Source organism: Clinocottus analis, unplaced genomic scaffold, assembly GCF_023055335.1.
Source record: "Clinocottus analis isolate CAN_PGR_092001 unplaced genomic scaffold, fCliAna1.0.p SCAF_3, whole genome shotgun sequence".
Classification (NCBI taxonomy): Eukaryota; Metazoa; Chordata; class Actinopteri; order Perciformes; family Cottidae; genus Clinocottus; species Clinocottus analis.
The window spans coordinates 11,668,546-11,686,680 of NW_027176042.1; the positions used below are offsets into that span (position 1 = coordinate 11,668,546).

The window sequence follows — 18,135 nt, forward strand, 5'->3', positions numbered from 1 at the left end:
TTCTACCCTGAAAATTGAGCTCTTTGAATGGTTCAGAATAAAAATATATCAGGATGTATATTTTATTATTCATAAAGCAACTGTTAAACACAATTTGATTAATTGTGCATTGATACATCTGATGAATAGTTAATTTGATTAGGCCACATGTTTTTAGAATATATATGTAATTGAATTATCCTCCCCTTCTTGTGCTTACCTACCAACTGGTTTTAGATGCTCTCTAACAATTAGCATAGCTCTGGAGGAGCAGCAATTATCATTTATTATTATTGTCATTATTATTATTATTGTTGTTTCACTTGTGGTAGTAGTAGTAGTCTTATAACAAAAACAGATGTAAACTACTTTCAAGTTAAATGAAAAAGAAGGAACAATAAACACATAGAAGAATCATTGCATACGCACTTAATAGTGAAGCCTAGAGCATTGTTGCAGTGAGATTACAGGAAAGTGTGTGATTTGATGGAGGTGGAGGGGGTCTCGGGGGTGGATGATGGGTGTCGGGTGCTGGAGAGAGGGGAGGGCCAGTTAAGCTGCTGCTGTTGCGACGTCACTCAGACCACTGACTGACTGAGCTCCGGCTTCAGCCTCAATCTGCGGCCAGCAGCGGCAGAGGTGGTGGTGGGGAGGAGAGGAACGCGTGATCCGCTATACTTTATTCCCCCCTTCGGCTTCTTCCACTTAGGCACGGAGAACAAAAGACGGACCACTGCATGATCAGAGGCGCCAGCTCTCCTTCATCTCGACTGCAAGCCGGGCTAGCTTGATGTTCCGTTCAGCCCGCTAGCCTTTGTGGCAGGGCTGTCCATGCATCCGAGGAGCCCCTAAGCAACCCCGGGCTGGGAGAAGCCTCGGCTTTTCTTCTTCTTCTTCTTTTTTTTTTTTTTTTTGCCTTGACAGTCTGCAAAAAAAATACAACAACAACAACAAAAAATAATCTGATTGGGCAGATAGCAGCATCTCTGTCAGCTCCATTGCGCAACCAGAAAGCGGGGTTTCAGTGAGGAGCATCCCCGCTTGGGCACGGGTACACGTCGTCGCCTGTCTGCAACCTCCAGCTTGACAGGACCAAGAGGCGATTGATGACTAATATTCTTTTAAGATAAGCTACAATGTTGCGCACCACGGCCAACGTGTTGGCAACAGGATTGCTTTTCTTGGGATTGTTGGACAGTTTGGAAGTATTCGCTCCGACCAGGGCTATTGATGGTAAGCAGGGCTGACTTCAAGATAAGCAGAATAATGTATAGAACACCCTAGAAGTGTGTGCTCGATGCGTGTCACTGGATGCCTTGTGTGTTTGTGTGTGCATGCGAGAGGAGGAGACTGTACACTGAAGGAATGACTGCTCGGCTGAGTGAAGCAACGTGGAGGGGTTGAAACCGAGGAGAGACAATTAAAGCGATCTTTTGTTTCTGTCTCTTAGTGCCACATGTGAATATTGCGATGTCACAGCAGCGAACACGCATTTCCTCCTGCCCATCCGCCCTCACACATGTACACAGACATTCAGTGATGACAATTGTAGCATAGGCCCCAGTACCTGCTAAAAAGCACTTGTTTACAGATCGGTGCATTCATTTTCACAAGAAAAAAGCAGCAGCAATCATATACGTTACTTTGAATTGTTTCAGTGACAAGAAGCAAATACATCGTCGGTGTCGTGTCTTTTATACATTGTCAGCTTCTGGAGCCTCCTGCTGAGCTGTAGTTTACATAATATGCCTTTGTTTCAGGCAGTTCACGTCCAACAGATATCAGAGTGCTGTGCTTATGTGATGACAGCATTCGTGCTATTCCTCCATAAAACAGTACCGTGATGTTTCCATCTATATATTTGGGGAAGTCAAAGGTGGTCTATAGTTTTGCTATCTTGTTGGAAAGTGTATGTGGCCGGCTGCTGCTTCATTGGGAATGAATGCTGTATTAGAACAATACACCCATCTATATGTGGATTATTATATGTAAGTTAGTTTTCCTCTATGAACTGAGACGTTTAGTGCTGCCAGCACTGCATATTTGGTCTTTGTCAGTGTGATTGTTCATCTTATCACCTAAAGGCCAAAGGACCCCCCTAAAAAAAAGCCAACATTACTGTGCTCTGCAGTCAGATAATGAACCGTTCAAACAGCTCCCCCCTACGACCCTGTGAACACATACCATCACAGACTGGAGCCACTTCTGGAAACTATTAAGCCTCACAGTCCCACTCACGCGCTCCTCTGTTGGTAAGAAAGGAAAAGGGCGTTATCAAAGGGGAGTTGGTGCAGACAGATTTGTTAAATTCTTTGCAGGTGAAAAAAAAAGTGAGTTTATTTTATTTGCAGTGATATAATGCTTCTCATTCATCTTGGAATAGCCTGACCTGGTAATGAATGTTTAGATTATTTATAGATGACGGCAAGCAATTGGCTCCAATAAGGAGCACTAGTTGTAAAGATAATCAGGGTTCTGCATTTTACATTACCTTAGATTCAGGAGGACTTAAACATGTATGACTGACTTAAACCACAAGCTGCATTTTGTGAGATTCATCGTCGAGCCATAAAGCTTCCTTCTGCCTTTGAAGTCATCTCTTTGCGCTTGGAAATCCAGTGCTGTGAGATTCGTTGGGAGCAAAATCCATATAAATTACTACCTTGAAGATAGTCTTGGATAGCCTGCAATCACCTTTAGTTTCTCCCGCCCCCTAAGTCTACAGCAACTGCTTAAAAACAAACAGTTTGTGCCTTGAAATACTGTTATTGTTTTAGTATTCTCAGTCTTTAATGCCTTGATTTGATGAGTCAGCCTTGTGCAGTATACCAGAGGACGTTGCCAAGCGTTAGCTTTACTTGAAAACCCAGTGGGACGCAGAGGCTGCTGTGCTTGTCAGAAACATACTGAATTTTGTATTAATCAGTTCGATTGAATGGAACATTTACTCCATCGCTTAGATTTTAACTGGGTGCCTGCCTGTAATTGTAACACCCACATTTTGAAGCCACCCTCTGCAATATGTTGCTTGTTGTGTAGGAAATTAAACTGCATGTTACTCCCCTTCAAACACAGCTAAATTACTTTTTCAACCTCTTTGATTGTCCTTTTAATTATTAAGGCCCTTTGAACCACATATGTTACTAGTAAAGTTTTTTTTTCAGACTTGCCTGGAACTCGTCTTTTTCCATTTTCTAGACCTCTAAAGATTTTCTCTCACTGTCTACTGTAGCCAGAGCAAAGACCCTGGGCCACCAACAAACCCTGAGTTTAATTGGGTCTAAACTGCTCTTTGTTTCCCAGAGGAGACCTCCATGAACAGTCTCAACTTGTTTAGAAGGCGCTGCTAATTGGGGGCCCAGTGGAAAAGGCCCTAATGAAAGAATTTGCATCGTTTCACTTCATGAAAGTACTGTAACGTCACACAACTAGATCACCAGTCCGCAGAAAGGGACAGTGCTATCCTAATGCTTTATGTGGTGTTACCATAGAAAATGTAATTATTTTTCATTCATTTAAAAAACATTTTTTAAGTGAGCTATCTCGTTCTGAAATCTCTGACTCATGTTTCCATATTTTTCCTTCCTTAAATGTTAAACTTATTCATTCACAGGCTGCTTTCTTCCTAATTAACTTGCCATCTAGTGCTTCTGCTGGCACTTTCCCCCTGTGACCGTCTCTGCAGTAACATTTGGTGGAGGCCTTACAACTGGCTCGGCATTTGGCTGTTATTTGGGGGATACTGCTATTACACTGACAGCCACATGGCCGAAAGGTTACCACTTTATTGTTTACTGACAACTGAGGGAAATATGGAAAACAGAGTACATTTGTTAGGTCCTCATCACTGTTGACCTATAGTGAAAAGCAGTTAATGCAAGTAACAGAGGATAAGTTTAATTAACACTGCTATACATTCATGGTTTTGATCTGCACATAACTAAAGTAGTGTTGGTAGCTGTCTAAAGGCCTTATATGACACACTGAAAACCACTGCATAACTGAGCAGATATAACATCCAGTACTTTGGTCAGCAGCTTTTCCTTGGGGAAAAACAACTCAGAGGCTAAGTAAAGTTCAGCCACATTATTACACCATTGGTTTATGTGGCTGAATAGCAATTATGAAATTCTCTGTAGCCATAGATTTCCAACTGGCACAGAAATGACAATAAAACTGCGTCACACCTGATGTGAAATCTTAGTGCCTTGAAGGTAGTTATTTGTAATGGTCTGGAAATACCCAAAGCAGTAGGAAGTGCTCCTCTTATTTCTTTTTTTATTTCATGAAAGAAAATAGCCTATTTTTATTCACTTTCTTGTCAAGAGATCTGTTTAATATGTAGCCTGCCAAAAAAATTAATCTTTGCTTTAAGGCCAGAAACAGCCTGAAGTTATCAAAATCCACATACCAGCACCTCTAAAGCGAGCAGAGGAGAATCCAGGAAGTCACTAGTCCCACACATAACACAGAGTAAACCACACACTTTTGTTTTCTGTACAAATTACACATTGATATTACATGTTAATCAGTAAGATATGCTTAATGCTAAGCTGACTGTCTCCTGGATCCAGCTTCACACTAAACGAAGAGCTTATTTATAGATGTACATAAGTATAGATCTTCTCATCTATCTTTAAACAAGAGATAGATTGAACTGCGAGCATTTTACTGCTGCCACTTTTTTATGCAGATTGTCTCATATCAGCATGCATAAAAATGTTACTTTTTTTAATAATTAACTAAAAAACTGCTAAAGTCTTTAAAAGCTGACATATATTCTAGCTTTACCGCTCCGGGTACATGTTGCCCCGGCCTATAACCCACTTTAGAGCAGTGAGCCATTGATTGAGATACACTATCAAGATAGAGCTAATTTAGAATTGAAGATAGAAAATGGTCTTAGGAGCTCCTCGGAAAGAACATGAGCAGAAACCTCATGAACAAGCAAGTGTATATTCACTTTACATTAGGAAGCAACTTTTGATATTGCAGCTATCAATACATGAAGACAAAGACAGGGGGAAAAATATCACTCACGCCGGCTCAGAGAAATGCTAAGCCCTACCTGCCAGAAGACTTTGATTTAGCTAAGACCCAATGCTGAGGTGAAGCTTGTATTGGCTGGGAAATCTGTCCTACTCAGTGGTTAATATCTCTCTTGGGACAAAATGACAGGAATCCATCCTGCATGATGACCTTAGGTTTAACATTACTCATTTAACACCAAGGAATAGATGCCATTTGTATTTCTACATTGTGGAGATGAGAAACGACTGCCTTCAAAAAGGAGTAATGCAAGATACATCAAATGAGAATAACAGTGTTTGCAACTTCCACCTGCAAACACTCATACTTATATTTGAGAGGGCACATGGCCAAGCCCGGGATTGAACCGCCAATTCCTGTGGGGGTGGGCTCACCCCTGAATCATCAGGTTGCACCATTTCTTGTTGGACTTTATATATTTGTCTTGGTGGTACAACATGTTGCAACACTAATGATTTCCATACTCAAATGGTTATGTTTTAAAATTGGGAAGCAAACTTGTGAGGGTTTGTCTAAAAACTATTGTAATTTAAAACAAATGTTGTGTATTTCTACTCCTCCTTAACTTTTATATTAACCCTCCACTCTAATCCAAATATTACAATCATCAGGTCACATTACACTTAATAAAGCCGACTCTTTGATTCGGTTCCTTTGCTAACGCCTCATCTCCACAGGCCGACCACTGAGCTAACGTTTGGTGGGCCGGCTGATATTGTTTGCTAACGCTGACTTGCTAATTGGTTCCTCATTTCAGCAACTTCACAATCCTACTTTTAGTTCATTTAAAGTTCGGCTGGAGTCACTGGGCCGAGCAGGTTCCTTCAACATACACCTATCCTTTCCTGTTCCCTTTCCGGCCATGATTAGGTACAGCTAATCAAAAGGTTTTCACTATTATTAGCCTGGGAATTATCTATTTAATACTCCCTTGATGTATCTGCATGAGTACGAGTTTGTGTAGGAGAGATAGAGAGAGAGAGAGAGAGAGAGAGAGAGAGAGAGAGAGAGAGAGAGAGAGAGAGAGAGAGAAAAGAGAGAGAGAGAGAGAGAGAGAGAGAGAGAGAGAGAGAGAGAGAGAGAGAGAGAGAGAGAGAGAGAGAGAGAGAGAACGATGTAATATGTGTCATACAAAACCTCCACAGTGATGAAGCTGTTATCACCAGGCAGCAGTCCTTCACATGTCTAAGTTCTTCAGGGGGGATTGTGATGTAAGATAGTGTTGTCTTGGCACTTGTTCAGCCTACGTTTGAACATTCATAACAACTCAAAAGTTGTTACTAAAAATTGGCCACCGCCAATTTGACTGTATATAATATACCTAAAGCAACTCTATAATATATATTTAAGTATCCATGTTCACTTCAAGCGGACCCCAGGCAGTGTCAGGGTCAGGTTGCTTGATTTGAATTCACGCCAACAGCATACATTAGAGGTGCTGGTGTTAGCTAGCTGTTCCCCCTGTTTCCAGACTCTATGCTAAGCTAAGCTAACCGGCTGCAGACGAGAGGGCTATTGATCTTCTCATCTTTCACTCTGCCAGGAAGTGAAATGTTCAAAAAACTCTTCCAACTGTCATGTCATCTTATTTGACAAGTAGAAGAAAAAAATGGAAGAAAAAAAAACAGCAGCAAATTTAAAGCTCAATAAAATGTGTATAACATCATGCACAAAATGAGTGATTAGTATTTACTGTGTGTGTACAAAATCCTGTTGAGGAACCTGTTGCGTTAGCTGCAGTGTCTTTAGCAGTGCTTGGCCTACTTTAGCACATGCACTACGAATGTGAGAGAGCCTTCCAGAGAATCACTTCTCCAGCTCCTGCGTCACACTTGAAACTTGTACTGGTCTTATGAAAAAGCACCAAAGAATTTCACATAATCGTCTTTAATATGTTCCCTTCGGCAGCACACTAAGTTGGCTTAATTGTCATTTTTCTCCCCGTGCAGCTATACATTCAGCATGTGCTCTGGCAGCGGTGGGGCAAAGGGATTTGTCTAAACTGACTCACTTGCTGATGGCGGATCACACCTGATGGTGTTCTGCTTCGTCCCCAACTCAGCTGCTGAAATTGGTTAATTCCTTCTGTGGACGTGAAGGAGGTCGTAGCCCCCTCCCTCATAGTTACCACACTCCCTCTTGTACAAAAAGCAGTCGGAGTTGATTACCACTCTGGGCCTGAGACTTGGTGGAATCTCAGACATCCAAATAGCCCTTCATTAAATTCACATTTGATTACTCGGCGTGGCTGCTTCTCACTGCCACAAAGGCTCATGGAGATTGACTATGTTTGTGCTCAGATCTGTGTTATCCTGCATGACGGAGGCTCATTTTACTTGGCAACTTTCACCAGACATGAGCACATTCCTGATGTTAATTCTCCCCAGCTCTAAGTGCATGTACAACACACACTTACAGAGACTTGCAAACATGCAGACTGTCTTAGAAACACACAAAATATCTTATAAAAGCATGATTGAAGTAAACATTTGTTACGTGCTGTGCACGTAAACAGAATCATCCCCAAACTTCAGCTCTTGTTGCTAGAATAATGGTGACTGCTACGTAAACACAAATAAGTTTTAGTCGTCCTTCCTCTGTGGTAATCATGTCAAGATTCTGTCTGAACCGTTAATTAATTGGTTCACTACCAACTGCCTCAGCTCCTCCAAACTCGGCTGGAAAGGTTTATTTAAGATGCACAGCTGGGGCTCCTTTTTCTGTTTAAAAAGAAAAAAAAAAAATTGGAAAACTTTTTCCCGCTCCCACATACGTCTTCTTACTCTCCTGCAATACAATATGCTAAAGGGTTTGTTGCTGGGATGTGCAGGAGGTGGCAGGACGCAGCCAAACAGGCCAATAGAAAAACATCACTTCTTTCTTGGCCTTAGCAGAATCCCCTCAGGTCAGCCCAAAGGTCAGGAAAATAGTCCTCACGGCCCTCTATCTTTCTGCTCGACATCTGTCTCTACCTATAGGTCTTCCGTTTGGCTGTTATCGGAGCTTGCTGTCTGACAACTGAACAAAAGTTTGTTTTGTTAAATGAAAGTCCATCAGGGCTGTCGTGCTGCTGAACACAAAATATTAAAAACATGTCTTATTTGATATTCTTTACGGACTAGTCTGAATTGTGTATGATTCATTTAAACCTGCAGCATTTCCAATGTTTAATTTTTTTGCACTCTAAAGAAATTGAGCTTTGAGTCAATGTTGAATTGGCTGTGTTGCTTCAGTCTGTGGCCCTCTAAACAAATGAAGTGCGTATAAAGATCTCGCCAAGTGGCGAGATTGATTACACACAACTCCGGTTGTTTATCCTGCCCTCATAAACCTCACTTTCCTAAATATTTGAAAAGATAATGAAGCTTTATCATGTCTCATGGTGAAAAGCATTTGGGAGAGAGGGATCATCTTCTCCCCTTGAGAAAAAGTGTTTTATTAGTGCGAGTACACTTTATCTTCAGTAGACTAAACTACATGCTTTTTTCCCCAGGAGACATTGCAACAGTCCTTGAAAGCATCGTGAAATACTTGCACGATGCACTTACTTTACCCAACACACCCACCTGGTGCATTTGTTTGGCCTGCCATCCTAATTATTCTCAATAGTTTGGGATGAATCAGTGACAGTTACAAAGGATCACCTCCTCACATCTGAGCAGATGTATCCTTAGGGAGGTTTTGTTAGTAAAGGAAAGCAACTGCTGTCATGTAAAAACATTAACTTTATGCATGCATAATTAAAATTCCATGTCTGCGTTGTGTTCCTCCACCTCTCAGTCTCTAACAGTTAGACTGACATTTACAAGGTGTGCATGTGAGTGACTTAGGTTCATTCACCAGAGCACAGGGCAAACCCTGAGTCAGGTCCTGTAGATTCCAGGGTTATGAAATGAGGCTTTTGTAACATATCTTAAATAAAGATAATCTTAACTGAGGACAATGTAAACTAATTGCACAATATTCTGCTAAAGAGTATTAGAGTATTTCAGCTGTGCTGGTAGCTTGACTCTGGATAGAAATGTCTGTCACTCGGTTCATCCACCACTAAGGTGCACATATCTCTATTGGTTGGATTTGGTACATGCATTCATGGTTTCCAGTGGATGCATCCTGATGACTTTGATGATTCTCTGACTTTACCATGAAGATGAGATTTGTGGATTTAAGTGAAATGTCTTGTCAACTATTTAATGGTCTACCATGAAATGTTGTACAGACGTTCATGTTCCTCTGAGAATTAATTCATTGGATTGGAGTTGACTTTTCATCATGTTCTATCATCAGGTTTATATTTTACTGCTTTACTTGGTGTTTAGTTCTCATGAGCAAATGTTAGCATGCTAATACGCTTAACTTAGATGCTGCACATGATGTTAGCATTCAGCTCAAAGCACCATTGTACCTATTTTCAGTCTCACAGAGCTGCTAGAATGGCTTTAGATTCTTGGTTTTGTCATACTGGACCTGATTAATGAACAGGGTTTGGAAGTGCAAAGATACTTGACTGTTTTCTGATTCTGGTTTCTCCTGTGAGCAAAAGGTATGGAACAAGCAGCTGTGGAGTTGGTGCCAATTGTTTTGCTCAAAAGCATGTGAACAGTGGCTGTCCAGTGGAAGGTGCGATACCTCATGCGGCCGTCTTAGAAGAACGGGTTCCATACTGTTCAAGCTCCCTTCAGCACCACTGTTGACAGCACTTTAAGACCACCTTCACTTGTACCGCTGTTGAGTGGTGCGTGATGGGGCACTAGTCTCAGTGTCTGCTGGAGCTCTGTGGTGCCCTGGTTGATCTCAGAGGGCAGGCCTCCAACTTATTTATAGCACTGCTGTGGGTGTCAGAGGAAATGGGCCTTTGGCTGGGGGCACGGCTTGTGTTTGCCTTAAAAGAAGACTCTCCCTCCCAACCAGACTGAGTTCATCTTGGAGGATTATCAGACAGCGGCGAGGGCAGAGGGCAGTGATTTGTAATTCGGTCCAAATGGCATTGACCCAAAGCATTTTCACTTAACCACCACTTTGGTAAACACACAGGCCGTTCTTTGATAGCATGTGTGACATTCCTCCATCCCATCCCAGGATCCCAGCCCAGCTCAGTCGGTTCTCAGATCTTCAGGTCTGCTCCAAGCTGTGAGAGCCCTGCCCCCCTTTGACTTGCAGTTTGCCTGGCCGCCTCTCCATTTGCTCGTATAACTTATTCTCTTATGTCATCCTGTGTGATGTCCATCTGTTTATAATCTTGTTTGCTGTATCCTCCAGCTGTATCCTCCAGCAGCCTGCCTGCATCATTTTATTTTAAAGCAAACGACAAACTTGTTGAGACTTGTTGTATTATGCACGCAGTTCACAAAACCGTGAAACAGACAACTAAAGTCATATTTTATATATTTACTTTTAAGTGGCATTAAAATATTAGTCAACATCTGTTACCAGAGATGTATTGACTGTGTATTGCTTGACATGCAAATATAGTAATGTTGTTTACTAATATATACAATATATACATTTTAACTATCTATAGGTGTATTTCAGGCAGTCACATAGGTTTCTCATTACAAAGTTGATTATTACATCTTTTAATCGAATATTAATCAATGTCGTAAGTGAGATGCAACTGTTTGCCACTTTGCAGTGTGCTTTGTGCTTTGTCTGAGATCTCAGCGCCAAGAAGATTGGTCTTAAAGAGCCTCAATGATACAAAACAATATTCAACATCCATGAAACTATGTCTACTGTATATTATTAGAAGTCATGTTGTGATGGATGGCCTGAGGCTGACTTAAACATTGCCTTTGTCTGCGCTGCCTTTGCTTCTAACCATCACAGCTCGCTGAGCTGGAGGTAACCCGTATCGTAGCCTGTCTTCACCTTCAGCTAGCTAACCTCCTGACCTACTTCCTACAGCCCCTCTATGTTTCTTTCAGCAGCATCTTCAGGTTGAGTCGTGTGTAAACTGATCCCACAGCCATCACTGGAACGCATGTTAACAGCACGTCGAGTTACAGCACGTCTCGATAAACAATAGACAGATGCACCACAAAAAGATGCCTGCCATGGCGAGTGGTGACACCTTTAAATAAACAAACAAATAAACCCGCACACAAAAGAAGAACGATAAGGAACAAAGAGGAAACATTTTAACACAAGCATGGTTGCATTTTATGAATAATTAAAATCCTTGTGATGCCCCTCAAGACACACACACACACACACGCACAAAAACCACCCACCCACTCTCACTCCCACACACACACACACACACACAAACACGCAAATTCACTCACACACAGCGAACACAGCGGTACACAGAGGAGGATAAGTGGGGAGTGTGTGTGAACGTGTGCAGCAATATGTCAGGTTGAATTCATGGTATTTAGGTTGAGCTCCATTTCCAGATTCCCTTCGCTGCAGGAGTCGAAGGCTAGCATTAAATGTAAATACAGTCGTCCTGTTTATCCTGCTTGATCCCATCATGCACCCCCTGGATGCCATGCTTCCCCCTGGTCCTATTCCTCATGCTCTATGCCTAAATAGTCTAGAAAGTGACAATAACATCACCGTCTCCGAACTGTGCTTTATATTCTGACCCGAGTAACTGAAGAAATATCTGTCCATGGGAGATGTCGACGCTTGTCCAGACACCACACCTGATATTCAACGTGATGACAGACATATACGAAAGGGGAGTGCATTAATATGTTTGGAGAGGCACCGAGAGAAACAGGAGCTCAGATGATACAAAAATCTGTTCAATCACGGCCTGGAGATAAATATTTAAACACGGAAATATCCAAGAGGGGATTTTGGGACCGCCTGTTGCTCTCTTTTAAATGTCAGCTGGTGAAATGCGAGTTTTGTTTATGAAAGCAGCATTTAAGGGCAAATACTTCATTAGTTTTGTTTTGTATTCGGTTGATGCTTTAGTACTACCGTGTCCCCATCTGTTGCTATACACCCACAATATGACAAGATCCTGTGTCCTCAATGATCATAAACTGTGACGTCATTCTTTCTCTTCCATGCTTACTGTGACATACGACTACATACTAAAGTACTTGTTTTACCTTTTTCACACTTTCTATTAGTATAAATATTGGAGCAATATAAACACGTAAACACGATTGATTCAACATTTTAATAGTTTAGTGCGAAATAACACAGGGGGGTCATGGAAATAGAAGGACAACAAGAAAAAATTATTAGCACAGTCTTGAGTAGCCAATCTATTTATCTTTGCTTTTCTCTGCTTTTCAATGACGGCTTAACAGCTGCTGAATGGAACTGAGTGCACAATATAATGTACTCATTTACATCCTGGATATTTCTTCTCCTTACTTTTAAAAACTATTTTAGTTACACACACAAATAGTGAAATACACTGCTGTCTTTCATTTTTGTAATGTATTTCCTACTCAGCAGCATGTTTCTGTATCGACCTCCCTCAAAGCTTCCCCTAAATTCCCCCGGGTGACTCAGCTTTGTTGCTTGTGTGTGTGTGTGTGTGTGTGTGTGTGTGTGTGTGTGTGTTTGCTGTCAGAGTGTTTATGTGTTATTCTAAGAGGGTTGGAGTTGGTGAGGGTTTGAATACGCTCCCCCATTTGGATGTGGGGAGCAGCTTTTTCCCTGTCTTTGAAAGGTTGGAGAGCGAAGGGGAAATGGATGGTAGGGGGGCAATTCACAGAACAAGATGTTCTTTGATATCCTCCAGTCATGTTGCATCACTGCTAGTGGCCTGGGAATGCTGAACTGGCTATTTAGGTGCAGCAAGTGTATGCAAAGCCTGCATGAGCGTGTGTATTTGGGTTTTTGGTGTATCAGTGCTCTAACCCCTCCAACAAGTAGCTACTTTCCAGGACCTAATTAGGACCAGTGAGGGCCAGTATCGACTCTGAATCCAGCAGACCCTGGTTGCTAATGAGATCGCAGGAATAGAATAGACCGCCGACACAAGAGCAGCTGTTCAATTCACTTTTTTCTTTGTCTCTTTTCAGCTCCAAAGACCTGCAGCCCAAAGCAGTTTGTGTGTAAAGACGGGGTGACTTGCATCTCTAAGGGCTGGCGCTGTGATCGGGAGAAGGACTGTCCAGATGGCTCTGACGAGGAGCCTGATGTTTGTAAGTCTTATGAAGACAGTATTGTGTATATAATATTTGTTGTATTGACCCTTTGGGTTACCTCCTTGTGCGTAAGTGTAGGATCCTGCTGCAAATGACTTTCACAGAGGAGTAAACTTCGGCTGACATTTAAATTATTCAGGGAAGATAATTGCGGCCTAGAGTGAAAATGCTTTTCAGCTTACTGTATGCATATCTATATATGTATTATATAATCTAAGCACCTAAGTCAAGTGGATTTTGGTCTGTTCTTTTTCAATTGGTACATATTTTTGATTCATTCAAGTCTTTTCAATTGTGTGAAGATGAAATTGAAGCTCTCACTGCTTATCTTCTCTGGGATAAAAAAAAATCAAATGTTAGCCGGACCTTTAATTTTATTCGTCTTAAAAAAAAGAATACAAACTTATAGTTAGTTACATCTTCAACATACCGGTATCTGTGAGCATATTAACATATAGTGTGTGCATTATGTAGATTAATTTGACTTAAATACTATTCAACAAGTAGAGGCCCCAGAAATAGATCAAAAAGCTGCTATTCTGGCTTTTAAAAGACCTTTAGGTATGCTGATATTTCACTGTAGCATTTGATCCATCCACACACATTCTAAACACAGTCTTCAGACTAAGCTTGTTGCCCTATTAGATTTATTTGGCTAACCACAGCCAGTCTGGAGAAAACAATGGGGTGTTTTATCAGCAAGGGAGAGAGGTCATTCTGACTTTAAACAGTCCTGTCAGGCCCAATTATGGGATTAACAAAGTTTATCTTTTATCATAGATGTGATTTCCTTTTGCATCGGGGCCACAGAGGATGCAGTCATGAGCCAAACTGAAAGTAGTACAATAAATTACATTTAAAAAGCTGTCATTTCAAAGTCTTCATTGGAGTTGAGATGCTTTGAGGCTGAATCCCTGCAGGGGATGAAGGCAGCAGTGCCTTTTTGGTCAGTCTCTCCGACTGACTCACTACCGACTTAGGTTGGTAGGGGGGGCGGAGGTCAGTCCTGTATGTGTGTGTGTGTTTGTGTGTCGGGGGTGCTTGGCTGGAAGAGAGTGAGTGCTGTAGCTGCAGTCTAGACGCTGAGACTGTACGAGTGAGGTCTGGAAGTCATTAGCGACTCGCCCAGAGCAATGGAGAAACCTGCTGTTTTTTCACAACCTGCTCTTTCTCTGTTCTCATCTGTGGGCCAGCCTCCTTCCAAGTCCCGATCTGGGACAGAAACAACAGTGACTCCATATTCTGTCCCCATCCTCTCTAGCTTTTAGAGGAACAGTTAGAGGATCTATGCTGTGAAGGGACTTGACTTTTCAGTGTCACGGTGTCGACGGAGATAACCAAGAATGAGCCAGAGAGACAAAATATATGCCAACCCTCATTTTAGCTTTGTTTTTTTAATTAAAGTGTTTTGTGGAGGTTGAAATCAGTGAGACTGATACTATTAAAGAACGTGGCAAGTAAAAGTGCATTAAACACTTTCAATCTGCTTCAGTAAAAACTGAAAGCTAAATAGTCTGTCTTTATTGAAATTGTGCCTTTCTGTTTATTTGATTGAACTTAAAGGATACATCTGTTGATATTCTGTGTAGTTTTCTTTCACCAAAAAGCTTCTTGAAAAGACCAAAAACAATCAATAAATGGATCTTATTTACACGTTTTGCCTCTGTTGCTGTGAAATATTTCTTTATTACGAAGAACATTGGCACTGTAGTTTATTCGATTCAGTCTCACATAGACCATCCTGCAGCTAAAGGAGAACAAACACACTATTTACAATTGTTTCCAACAGGTTTTCTTTTGTTTGAATAGACATTTACCTATGCGTCATTCAATCTAGACCTTTGTAACCCTCTCTTGTCTACCTTTCCTAAGGATGTCTACTGTTTATCATACATGGAAAACAAAGCTTAAAAATATGACGTTTGGTTCAGAGCAGATGTTGGGTGTTGAAGCTGTGGAGCACCGAATGAATACCAACCCACTAAATCGCTGGTTGATTAGAATTTTTGTAACTCATCAAATGTATACAGTAGACAGAAAAAAATAAAGCTGATCTACTTTTCTGAGCTGGAGAAGTTGTCACAAGGACTGAAAGTGAAAATGGATTTAAAGACCATATTGCCATATGTTTTATGAGCATATATCACAAACTGTATGTACACCACCCATACACTGAGTAGCAGCGGACGTTTTATTGTTGTGGTAAATGTGCTCTTTGTGAAGGTGCTTTTGCAGATGCTTCTGGTTGAAAAGATGCATAAGAGAGGTTTATTTATTCACTCATGTGGATGGGGCTTTGTTTGTGTGTTGGCCATTGGCAGTGAAGTCAGTCACTGTCCAGTGCAGCTGCTTTGCCCTGCTGTGTAACCCCCACAATGCTGTTCTTTGTACCCTGGGGTGCTGGGTCAGACTGACATAGAGGGATACCAAAAGAGTAAAAATGGTTGTCATGGCATATCACTTTTTATATGTAGCGCTTTGATGTGCATTTCTAATCAATTAATAATTGAAACACGGGCGGTACATGCAAAGATGATTTGCCTAGAGAGCCCTCAGGTCGGGTGGAGGCTCTAGAAGAGCTGCCATCTCCTTAGGCTGGAAACTTTATTGGGGTCCTGAAATATTCCCACGTGTAGTGAGCGTGTTCTGGAAAAACATGAAGTGTGTAACGCTGAAATGTTATCCCCTGCCCATGGCCTGTAATAAGGGCAGCTTTACAGACACTTTACAGGCAGTTTTTTTCCACCTATAGGCTGCAATTAGCTCTTTAGGAAATGATCCACTGTTGTAACAACCATGTTCAGAGTGTAATACACACTCCTTCGTGATGTAATGTGTGTCTTTTTGTATTTGTTCAATGGTGTCATTTACCAAACTCTGACTCCGAGCCAGTGTTTATATTGTTCTGATATAGAAAAAGATGGAATCTGTTTGATCCTGCTACTGTCCTGACAGCAGCCACCACACAGTCCAAACAGCCATCCACAAGACAAGGAAGAGAACCTTTGCTCAACATGAAAGAGTTGTTGTACAAGTGTTGCCTTGCAGCACCTTGTCCCTAAAGAACCTGTGACAGCATGTGCACACACGCACGCACACACGCACACACACACACACACAAACACACACACACAAACATACTTTTCTAAAAAAGTTAACAGATGCTTCACACTTTGTTCTTCAAACGGCGATCCCCAACTGTCACTTTCGTAAGACTGACGACAACATAAATATTAATGCAAGCGATAAATCACACACTAACAGCTCCCTTGCAATCTTTACACAGTTATGGTTGTATTGCACAGTTATGGTTGTATTCTTTTGTGTTTATATATATTACATATTTTGCACATTTTGCACACTGTTTACATTTAATTAAATTTCCTGCAGTTATTGTATTTACGGCAGTTGTTTGTATTCATTGTTTATTTACTGCAGTTATTTGTATTTATTGTATATATATATATATATATATATATATATATATATATATATATATATATATATATATATATGATTTCATATTGTGTGTTTAGTTTATTTAGTTTATTACATTTGTTCTCTGTAAAGTGTGTGGCGCTGCTACTTTGACAACAAATTCCACTTTGGGGATTAATAAAGTATATGTCCATCTACTATCCATCTCTATATTTATCTATCCAGCTCTTACTTCATGTGCTCTAATCTGCATTACCGTGATATGCCATACCTTTTTTGTTATGAATATTTTTTGCACTAAATATGATACCATCCCAGTAGGTTATGTGCTTTTTGTTTAACTTTAGTTTATTGTTGATGTTTTCCATCCCAATTTCAAGTTTAAAAACCTATAACTTCATTTGACAAGTATAGGAGTAAATGAAAACAAGGTTATGCCAAACCCATGCGAGTCGAAGATTTACAAAAGTCCCAATCTCTTACAGACAGAATATATATATATATATATATATATATATATATATATATATATATATATATATATATATATATATATATATATATATATATATATATATATATATATATATGTTTTATTTCAGGGTGCTGTGAGGCAGACGCGATCCCCAGGCCACCAGTTAGCCATTTTTAGATGAGGACTTGAGGTTGGGGCATTAGAGAGGGCAAAGCTGGCCCCTTGAAGCAGGACAAGAGAGCCGGCCTGTGTTCAGCCAAGAAAAGCGTGTCAGGGGTTTAAATTTTAAAAAGACCATTATGTAATCTCAGCAGGGCTCTCTCAAAAGGGGGTTGGGCGGGACAGAGGAACACTAGTGGGGGAGGAGGGAGAGGGAGACAGGGAGCAAAGCAGAGACAAGAACAGAGATAGCAGGGTTTGTGATGTGGTAGAAGGAGGGACATAACCCATAACAATATGATGATTGAAGCCCTCCACCCTGCAACTTGAAGCTATAGACTCACAGATGCTGAACACCTGGCCATGCCTTGTGGCTGCTCTGTCTGTACGGCAAACTACCTTGTAACTTATAAGTAGCGGTAATAAATGACTACATCCCTTATGCGAGATTGCATTATTGAATACACAGCCTGTCTTCTGTCGTGGATGTTTAACTTCGGTTTCCTCGGGTTTCTTGGCTTGAACAGGGACGATTACTCTCATCCTTATTTCCGACCCCCTTAGGCCTTTCCTGTCATTTGCATAGCTGTTTTTCTACGCAATAATTAGTCGTCTGTCCTATGTAACAAATGAAAACGACTGTCTGGAGAGGAGCTTGCTTGGCACTTCTGATGAATAAAACTTGTCTTGCTTTCTGGGTAGGAACTTTAAGTCAAAACAGATTAAATGCCTTTCAGATATTTAGTCAATCTGGGGCAGCAGCATTGCCCCCTCTCGGCTCTTTACAAAACAAACTTGCACAACACCAATAGTTTTAACTCCTCAGCACACTGTGAAGAAATAAGAGGCAAATTAATCAAATTATGAAAAAATAAAAGCCTAAAAACCTTATTCTGCCCTTTGATGCACAAGATTCAG

At 41.0% G+C, this 18,135-nt stretch overlaps 1 protein-coding gene across 4 annotated transcripts in view; it reads left to right on the top strand.

Moving 5' to 3' along the window:
• The first annotated feature begins 573 nt into the window (after window positions 1-573).
• LOC137796171 (low-density lipoprotein receptor-related protein 1-like) overlaps window positions 574-18,135 on the top strand; it is an 85,828-nt gene continuing 68,266 nt past the window's right edge. For all 4 annotated transcript variants that reach the window (XM_068593912.1, XM_068593914.1, XM_068593913.1 and 1 more), the window contains exons 1-2: window positions 574-1,212; window positions 13,020-13,142. In XM_068593912.1, coding sequence (XP_068450013.1) covers window positions 1,116-1,212; window positions 13,020-13,142 — 220 coding nt within the window. In that variant the 5' untranslated portion in view covers window positions 574-1,115. The remainder of the gene's footprint in view (window positions 1,213-13,019; window positions 13,143-18,135) is intronic.